The sequence below is a fragment of the Genypterus blacodes genome, unplaced genomic scaffold (genome assembly GCF_046128005.1).
Source record: "Genypterus blacodes isolate CSIRO-AG114 ecotype Tasmania unplaced genomic scaffold, CSIRO-AGI_Gbla_v1 ptg000090l_1, whole genome shotgun sequence".
Taxonomy (NCBI): domain Eukaryota; kingdom Metazoa; phylum Chordata; class Actinopteri; order Ophidiiformes; family Ophidiidae; genus Genypterus; species Genypterus blacodes.
Window position 1 is genome coordinate 1,725,001 of NW_027466895.1, and position 10,000 is coordinate 1,735,000.

The following is a 10,000-nucleotide window of genomic DNA, read 5'->3' on the forward strand; positions in this document are numbered from 1 at the left end:
CGCCTTTCCAAAGAGGCCAGCAGCAAGTGATGACGAGCCGCGGCGCCCTCGGCCTCGTACCGATTCCATTCTCACCTTTAATGTGGATGCAACACTTCTTACCCGCTGACCCCCTGACCCCCTGACCCCCTCCTACCACCAGCCACAAACGCAATTGTAATTCACTGCTGTAATTCAACTCAACTGCAATATAACTCTCTCTACAAGGAAAATACCTGGTGCTCCCCAGGTGGTCTCATCCTTCCACCTGAGACCCACAAACCATCATTACCAGTGTGGAAGAGCCAAACATTCTGTGTCCTACCTGTGAGTGGAAAGTTGTTACGATGGGCTTGAATTCATGGCAACACGCACCAAAGGAATTGACCAAATGTAGCAGAGATTTTCCTTTGTCAGTTTTTATTCTTTACTCCATCACAACATCGTCTAACACCAGCGAGCCTGTCGGGCTTTAACACAAGAGTCTTCCCTAGTATAAGAATTCGAGCTGACGGAGCTGCTAAACTGACTTGAAACTCTCTTCAAAACATGTTAAACATGTTTATTTTCTTTGCATTTGGAAAAATGAGTGTGCCCATGTTGCTAAGGATGCTGAATTATTTGAAATGAACGTCCTGTTCTTTAACTCAGTGAAGAAATAAGATATAGATATAGATTTTAGAGGATGGCAATGCGTCATCCAACCTGAAGCAACAAGGAAACTACAGGAGATTGTCAACCTGCACTACCTCATAGGGAGTTAGCTGGTAGAGTAGCCTGTGTTCATATTTGTTTTTAAGGGTTGAAAATCCAGTCAGAATGTTGGTTTCAGTTGTAATGTCCATCTTATGGGGATTTTTATTATTTCAGAAACGTAAAACCACTGAAAACCTTTAAATACCGTCATGTCAGTATTTATTACATGTTGCATTCGGTTTATTTGAAGCTGTCAGAGCTGTTCTAACTTTATTCTTTTCCCAACTGACATGATACAGAATTCTGCGTCAGGTAGCCTTTATTAAATAAACTTAAATATCGCGCAATCAGACATTGTCTTTAACCCTTTATCGGGCAGAAAGGTGTCATTTGCAGCTAAACTGATGCCTGGTTTGAATTTTTAATAAGGCAAAAAAAGTATACTTATTTCCTTTGTTTACTGGTTTAAGTACAGCTTAAATGCAAAACGCTTTGTTTATGTTCAGCTCGCACATTAAAGTTTTCAGGCAGTTCTGTAGCTACCAGGGACAAAAAAAGATAAACTACGACACAGCTAAAAAAGAGAAACTATATTTTTTCCTATTTTTGTACTGAAAAGGGACAAAGTATTGACATGTAAATCACCAGTGTTTACGGTTATGATGAAATGCACACATAAAACAAATATTCATAACCAATATACAGAACTCATTTGTCATTTTAAGTTCAATTTACAAGATGTCATATTTTGCCATATTTTTGTAATTATCTGACATTGTGATGTTCACAGAAACATTTTATAGTTTTATTTCTGTCTCGCTTTTACACAAATTGGAATGTATTTCAATCGGATAATAAATTAAAAACTAAACTCCATTTTGTTGCTTTTGTTATTGTTGTTATTCAAGATGGATGCAGCCTCGAGTGTGTAATCACAGTGACGGTACTCTGTTATCGCCGTGACGCCACATCATTGCGTTCTAATCGATACTAGAACAACAGTTACTACTGATACTGTGTCAACGGTGATTAATCAACCAGTGGTATTGGAAGAACTCATCCAATTTGCTCCGGTCGACTTCACGCTGTATTAATTCTTCCAATATGACACATTGTGTTGGTCGGGCCATGGAATAGAAAGGGGAGCACAGAGAGGTTTAAGACCCTGCATCCTGAAGGTTACAGGTTCATATCCTGAGAATGGTGGAGAGGAGAGAAGAAAGCAAGCAGTGAGTGTGTCTACTTCTTGTGTTTTCCTGAACTTTTCTGGCATTTCTGTGTCGTTCTGACCACCTGTGATCTAGTAAATGTGGCCACTTCATCTTCATCTATGTACAACAAACTCAGTTGTATGGTGATTTTTACTCAGAACACTTAAAAGTTTCCAAACCACACTGTGCTGCATGTTGTCAGGATGCTCTCAGTAGCAACATTCCCTTGCTTTTGTTAACTGTGACAAATTCTTCATTCTGTCTGTTAGTACTGATTGTATTTAGTTGTCATCAGGGCTTTAATGGCTCTCAACACTCAGCTGGGAACTCAGACAGGAACATCAGTGACCCTTTTTGTTTTTCCCGGTGAGAAATGTTTGCACCGCTCCCTTTCTCTTTTCCTTCCTGCTTCCTCACATCAGCCTGCACAGTCAAGTCTAACACCAGAATCTACTACAATGCACCATAAATACCTTGATAACACACTCACACATACACACAAAGTATTCTGTGTTCAGAGACTAAGTGGTTCCACACCATTGGTTTAGCTGATGGAGCTAAAAGTAAGGGGCTGACGACAAATCAATGACTTCCAGTGTGTGTGTGTGTGTCCATCCATCCAGGGGAGGTTGGGTCTTCAGTTTGTCCAGCAAATCTTTGCCTCATTTTCTTTCCAGTCAGCCAGACAGATCTCACTCCTGCTGCCACAGTTCTCTCTCAGACAGAGTCGCCATCACCACCAAATAGTCCTGAGTTGACCATTTTCACTGTAACACCAGCAGAAACGGAGCCCGGAGGCTATAACGAATTGGGAGAAAGTGTTCGTGAGAGAGTGATCGTGGTCCTGCTGTTCTCGTTTCTCTTCCAGCCGCTTGCGTGCCACACATCTGAGCTGCTGCAGTGCAAACTCCACATCAGCTCATCAAGTTGGATTTGACTCAGGTAAGAAGTGACCTCAAATCCCAGATTACCCCTTAATTTCCACTTTTAGTCGAGGTAAAGAAGTCTGTGTGACAATATGTATCTCCATATTTCATTCTCATGTGTAATGTAATAGACCCAATGATGTCAGAAACAATGCTGACTAATGGAACGAGGGCTGCAAAGTGATCCCAGTCCACACTCAGCTTTGATTCGGTCCTGCAATGTCGATGCTTAATGGTGGTGATTTTAAGTTTTTCCCTCATTTGTCCATGCAGTGTAGTTTTAGCTCAAAATTCACCTATCTGTAAAAATTAGGGTATTCTCTTAATCCATGAAGTGTGTGTGAGTGTGTGTGTTAGGACGTAACATAACAGTTTACCCACAGCATCACTAATCTGGGTCAATGGGGGAGGAGGAATCCCACAGCTGTTACACACTGCTGCTGCTGGTGTGTCTGTGTGTGTGTGTGTGTCGGAGGGTGTGTAAGTGTGTGTGTAAGCCTGCATGTCACGGTCTCCGTTGATGTTATTAATCTCGGTCCTTTTATGCGTTTACAGCAGTATTATGGATGTGTATCCATGTGCCAAGTTGTTACACCGCTTTTTCATTTCCATAACGACACGAGCAGATGTTTATTCTGTGTGTGTGTGTGTGTGTGTGTGTGTGTGTGTGTGTGTGTGTGTGTGTCCACTGGGTGTCTCAGTGTGTCAACATTATCAGCCGAGCACACGTTGGTCTTTTGCGCTCCATTGACCCTGATTGCTGGAAAACTTCCCCTATTCTGCTTCCCTTTCTTCTCTTTCCCTCTTTCTTCCTTCTACTCTCTCTCTCTCTCCATCTCTCCCTCTCCCTCTCTCTCTGTCTTTCTCTCTAAGTTAAAAAGTCACAAATGAAACAGACCACGAGGAAAGGTTAAAAACAGAGGGAGAAAGATAGATGGAAAGATGGAAAACGGACGAGAGAAAGAGCTTAATGGGGACAGACAGGGGATAAAAGAGAGAGAATCACAACAATGACAAAAGCAGGAATGGAGAGACGGAGGGATGGAGAGCATCAGAGGAAGATAAAAGCAAGGGTGATAGTGAGATAGTGAGTGTGTGTGTGTGTGTGTGTGAGAGAGGGAGAGAGAGTGAGCCAGAGGGATGGAGAGAAAAGGGATGGAGGGAGGAGGGGTTTAATCCTGCCTGGATTATGGTATAAACCAGTCCCAGAGCGCAGGAACAGATAGACTGGAAAGAGGAAATCCCACTGCTACTCTATCCTCCGTCCATCCATCCGTCCATCCCAGCGTTCTGGTGAAATTTGGGTCGGGATCCAGCTGGAGGGGGCAAGTTCACCAGGACTTCCCGAGTCTCTTCGCTTCTCCACTTCTTCACCGCCTCCTCTCTCTATCTTTTCTCTTCTATTGCCCGGCATCTGACAGAGGGAGAGTGGAGGAGAGGAAGAGGACGATGGGAGGAAGAGGAGAGAGAGAGCATTGAGGAGGTTATGTAGCAGGAGGTGGGGCTGTGATGGCGAGGGTCCACTTTGACCCGTGGCACACAGAGGTGACGTTTGGCAGACTTCTGGAAGCTTGTGTTTTTGATTGCCATGGTAACCCGCTCAGTTGACGTAGATGAACAGTTGATTATAGACTTTCATTTATTTCTTTTCAGTCATATCTGAACTTTTCTTTCTCCAGACTTTGGTGTCTGGAATGATCTTGTGTTCTAATCTTGCTCCAGCCTGCACGTTTGGCTGCTGCTTGTATTTTCCTCCCTTTTTTCCCCCGTTGTTATTAATATCCTACTTTTTGGACAGTACATGGGATCACTTTAATCTTTTGTCTCAGGGGAGAGTCGTCTCTGAATTCAGTTCACATGAAGACGGTGGGACCTCCGGATTATTTTTAGAAGCCTAACTTGTCTTTTTTAGGATGGCATCTTTCCTCTGCCTTTGGATTCTGGATTTAATTTCTCCGGATTGTTTGTGTCTCCGGAGCAGACCACTATGTTGGCCTGTCACCTGTTCTCCACGTGTCCTTGTGGACCTCTAAGTGCAGGATTCCATGCATACATGAGCGTCTTTGAGAACACTACACATTGGATCGTTGCCTTTTTCTAACAATTTATTTGGCAGGCAAGTGGACAAAAGTGTTGTGTGAGTGTGAGGAAACTCAATGATCAGACAGAACAGTGTGTGTTTGTGTGTGTCTGTGTATCTGTGTGTATGTGTGTTTCGATTTTCCCATCCAGACCTATTGATTTCCTTAATTCCCCCATAAAACATTGCCTGAAACCAATCAGAATGGTATTTTCAAGGCATTCTATAGACAACAATATGGAGTGTGAAATAGTAAGATTCATGCATAACACTTAGAGAGTAAAGTAATGCTCTCCATATCTGTTGGATGCAGCCTGCTACAGCTGCAGGGATGAAGTGCAGGTGCTGGCCAAGTGCTGGGTACGGCAGCAAACTGGAGGGAAGCGTGCGGCGGAGAGGGAGGCCGACGCTGCCGCTGTGGATTATCCTCACCAGCTCGCTGTGCCTGATGGTCGACGGGCAGATGAAGATCTCACCAGAAACGTGAGTGCATGCTGCAGTGGTGTGATCCTGACGGCGACCTGTTGACCCCCTACATGCCATTTCAGTCTAACGCGTGTTCTCATGCTGGTGCCACACAATATAGAGATATTTTATATATATATATATATATACTGTTTATATTTAAATTCACTCCACAAAGAAGCTTTATAATGCTACATACTTACATTACTTAGACTCAAATCTGCATCTATTTACACTGATCAGCTCAGTGAGATCCGACCTGCAGCCATGGAAGGGAAGATAAAGACAAAATATTTCTACCTGACATCACTGTTTCATAGTTTTTCCCTTACATCATCTATGTCCCTGGTAGGTGTGTGTAATGTATATGTACGTGCAGCCTTGTCCTTCTTCACGACACACTACGGATGCATGAGTCATTTGTTTCTGTTCTATTTTGGATGATTACTCTCACATAGATTCAGTGCGTCTATGGGCCATCTGGGCACCTGTGGGGTGCGACTAAGTGCCAAAAGATGCTGGATCTCCTGTAGGTCCAGCCGGTGAAAAACTATACAGTGAGAGACTTTACAGAGCCAAATGATGCCTTGTGCATTTTAAATTGCAGTGACCCACTCTGGTTTGCACTCTTCGCACCAGCTTTCGCTTTGTAAGATAAACACTTCCCTCCGCTTGGCGTTTCCTTCCACAAATGGAATTGCTACAGTCAGACTTCAAACCTCTGTGTCAGATATTTTCTCCTGCTGACAACACCAACAGATCAATACAATGCCACCAGTCCACAACAGTTAATTGAGTGTGTGTGACCCATCTATGCATGTATTTTAAGGATGGAAGGTTAAAGGCAGGACCAACTACTAGGAACATTACCTCCATTAGCCATCTGACCCAATCAGATTAGAGATTGTGCACCATGTTGAATCAGTTAAAGTGATCTGGTTTATTTGAAGACTCATGAATCTGTCTGATGATTCCAGAAAAGCAAAAGCTCTTAAGGATGATTAGAGGATTAAATGACACCTTAAGAACAGCTTTAGAGTACTTTGTGTACTTGCGTGTGTGTTTACTAGCTCTGTCACGTCATCAATTGTTTTACCATTTTACAGTCAAAACGATCAGAGTAAGCGAGTTATGAAAGCGTCCTCACTAACTAGCAGTGAGGCTCGCTGACTCCCCATGGACCCAACCATCTGTCACTTCCTGTCACAACTCTCTCACCTCTGTTACCTTAGGGAGGCTGCGTGCGTGTATACATAAACACACACACACACACACACATACACACACACACACACACACACTGTAGTATTGCTCGTATTGTTACTGAGTGCTACATAAATAACACGTTGACCTGGCAGATTGTCCGCTGTCACCTTTGCACTAATCTCTTTTAATCTGTGATCGGTGATTGCACATTGACTTTCTCACACGATTGTCGGTGGACTTTCACTGTCACCTTCATCCGGTAGCGGTTAAGGGGTAAAGAGTTGAAGATGAAGAGCGTTGTTTCCTTGCAGATGTACTGTTAGTGAGAACTGAGTGGCGCTCGCTAAGGATGTTGTCTCTGTGTCCAGGGTTCAGCAGTGGGCCGAGTCCTTTGGCAAAGAGATTGCTGGTCTGTCTGCCAGATACTCTGGAGCCAAACTGCTACAGAAGGTCTGCTATCACACACACACACACAGACACACACATAAATAGAAGATGCAAAAAAACACACCGCATTTCCAGAGACAGATTGATTGTTTAAATGTGGCCTGGGCTATGTTCTAATGTTGTGAGTCATTATAGAAACATTATGTCCATCACAATTAGCTTCATGGACACTGAAATGAAATTGACAGAAAGACAAAAACAGGAAGTGAGGTCATTGCTCAAGAACAGTTGATTGTATTGAAACTAAACTTGGGACATATGTAGAGGAAGGTTCTATCTTCTTGTCCACCACAATAGCATCTTCAATTGAGTTGTACCTCCTTGATGTACCGGGATTCGAACCAACGACGATGCTGTACATTGAGAGATTTGACCTCATCACCTCAGACTGAGAGAGACGGCTGTCGTCTCCCCCTCCCACTGATCCGTCAGCCAATAGCACCACGAGCTACTGGCACACATTTGAAGTGCAACATCTGCACACGGACCTGATGACACACTTAATTCAAACACACACACAGATGCTTTGGCGGCCATTCTGCACCATTCAGCACAATACACAAATAGTATAATGTCAGTAAAAATGTACTGAACTCTGTGTGTTAATGATGATTGTGTGTGTGTGTGAGAGAGAGAGAGAGAGAGAGAGAGAGAGAGAGAGAGAGAGAGAGAGAGAGAGAGAGAGAGTGCATGAGTGTGTTAGTAATTAGGATGCACTGTCTTACTCTGCATGCCACCCTGTACTATCCCTAGCAGGCCAATTCGCCATCTGCTGCAAGCACACACACACAAGCACACTCAATACTCACACATACTGCATGTTCATAGAAACATGTACCTGCAAACAGAAAACACATATTTCTTCTAAAATAAACCGCACATTTGGTGATTCATTGTCCGCATTGTGGACTGGATTAACCTTGGTTGACCTCGTAGCTTAGATGAAAGAAGCAATTTCCCAGAGTGACTTTAAATTGTGAGCACAAGCTTGTAAGGTTTTGGTAAAGAGTCGTAGTTACTGTAGTGACGACGGTATTAGCAGTTGCTCTCTTCTTCTTCTTATCTGTGGAACATTTAGTGATTCCATCTCGCCCAAGCAAACACATAATCATATTTGAAGTCTTTGTTTATGTTTGAAGAGCATATAATTAGCTTTTATGGTTGTTGACAGTACTCACTGGATGGCTTCTTCCTCTCATTTTGTGTCTGTTTGTCTTCCGCCTCTCTGATCTCTCCATTTATCCTTTATTTAATTTTTCCGTCCATCGTCGCAGAAATACAAGGACGTGGAGGGCGTGGTGAAGATGGAAGAGGTGAACGGGGACGAGCTGGCGAAAGCGTTTGCAGAGGAGATGGAGGAGATGCTCGGGAGGAAGATGAAATCTGTGAAGGTAGCGACGCCCGAGTTGATGTATACGCAGATGAGACGTTTACGCTACACATGCATTTACATGTTGTGTTTGGCCACAGAGGTTAGCTGAAGCTGCTGAGGATGCTGATCTTTACCACGAATACAACGAAACAATGGAGGTTTGTGACACAACGTCACTTTTGTTATTGTTGATTTTTTTATGTTTTCACTCACCGTGTAGAGTTGATGTAATTTTCTTATTTTGTTAAGTCATTACAAAAGTTTCAAAACTGAGCCCTGAATGAAAAGAAGAAATCTGTTTCCCCTCAGTATTTCATCACGTATGTATAATCTATAAAGATGAAAAGGGAATGATGTCGCCTTATGAGCTGATTGTCCTTTACGTCTCCTTTACGCAGTTCAATTACTTTAACTCCATGCTGATCAACAAGGTGGACGAGGATGGAAAACAAGTACCGCTAGGAGGAGAATTTGCCCTGGAGGGGAACGAACATTTCAGCAAAACCCGCGTGAACACACAACAGAGCAACATACAAGTCCCCACTAATGTCTACAATAAAGGTCCATACACACACACACACACACACACACACATACACGCACAAATTAATAGTTTTATTGGTTATTTTCCCTTTTTAAGCACATAACAACACGTCTCCTCTATGTGTAGATCCAGATATTGTCAATGGTGTGTACATGTCCGAGGTTCTGGATGACGTCTTCATTGACAACTTCCAGAAGGATGCCACGCTCACCTGGCAGTACTTTGGGAGCTCCACAGGCTTCTTCAGGCTGTATCCAGGTACAGCTGTGACCACGTTACGCAAATGGACTAGATAGATGATATGATCGCTCTTAAGCTTCCCGGCTTTTTCCTCCCAATTTCTCCTTTGCTGGCACTGTGAGCTGAAGGGTAGAAATACATGAGCAGGACACTTACACAGCAACTGATGACGCAGGAAGCTGTCAGTCCAGCCTGATGACTCAGTTTAAGGCTACGCTGTGGGTGCTGGTTGCAGGGAATTCTGCTTCCACTTCTGTGTGTGTGTCTGTGTGTGTGTGTGTGTGTGTGTGAAAAGAAGTAATTAGCAAAGGATTTGTGACACAGCTTGTTTTCCTCATCCATCACTCCCTTGTTACACAATCTGTCACCATCCATCCATCCCTCCGTCCATCTGTCCGTCCCTCCATCTGCCCAGACAAATAACCAAGCAGGCAATTTGGCAGCTGATCCACATCTATTACTTATCAATTCAATCAGCTATCAGAAATCGTTATCTCTCTCTCTCTCTCTCTCTCTCTCTCTCTCTCTCTCTCTCTCTCTCTAGGGATCCAGTGGACCCCAGATGACAACGGCGTTGTCACATTTGATTGCAGGAACAGGAACTGGTAAGTGGTATGGCCCAATGTTTATTCCTTACAAATGTCAACGTGACTCCACCATCCTGTTACTCCGATTTGTAAAATGCAGATTCCAGAGTTGATATTTGATTTTTATTAAGTCATATTTCATATTTCCGATATCACGTCCTAGGTCACTGACATTGTTTTTGTGTAGATTTTAGCTTTTTGCCGATATTTAAAGGTCAGTAGTAGTCCTGTAGTTTGTAGAATCGAC

The 10,000-nt window shown here is 43.3% G+C and overlaps 2 protein-coding genes across 5 annotated transcripts in view; both read left to right on the forward strand.

Annotated features, from left to right (window-relative positions):
* Positions 1–1,214, forward strand: part of dcp1b (decapping mRNA 1B) — a 10,151-nt gene extending 8,937 nt beyond the window's left edge. For all 3 annotated transcript variants that reach the window (XM_076158961.1, XM_076158963.1, XM_076158962.1), the window contains one exon: positions 1–1,214. This exon is cut by the window's left edge and continues 45 nt beyond it. In XM_076158961.1, coding sequence (XP_076015076.1) covers positions 1–30 — 30 coding nt within the window. In that variant the 3' untranslated portion in view covers positions 31–1,214.
* A 3,985-nt stretch (positions 1,215–5,199) lies between these two features.
* The window catches only part of cacna2d4a (calcium channel, voltage-dependent, alpha 2/delta subunit 4a), a 51,560-nt gene continuing 46,759 nt past the window's right edge, over positions 5,200–10,000 (forward strand). For both annotated transcript variants that reach the window (XM_076158959.1, XM_076158960.1), the window contains exons 1-7: positions 5,200–5,375; positions 6,932–7,013; positions 8,285–8,401; positions 8,481–8,540; positions 8,781–8,943; positions 9,053–9,184; positions 9,711–9,771. In XM_076158959.1, coding sequence (XP_076015074.1) covers positions 5,200–5,375; positions 6,932–7,013; positions 8,285–8,401; positions 8,481–8,540; positions 8,781–8,943; positions 9,053–9,184; positions 9,711–9,771 — 791 coding nt within the window. The remainder of the gene's footprint in view (positions 5,376–6,931; positions 7,014–8,284; positions 8,402–8,480; positions 8,541–8,780; positions 8,944–9,052; positions 9,185–9,710; positions 9,772–10,000) is intronic.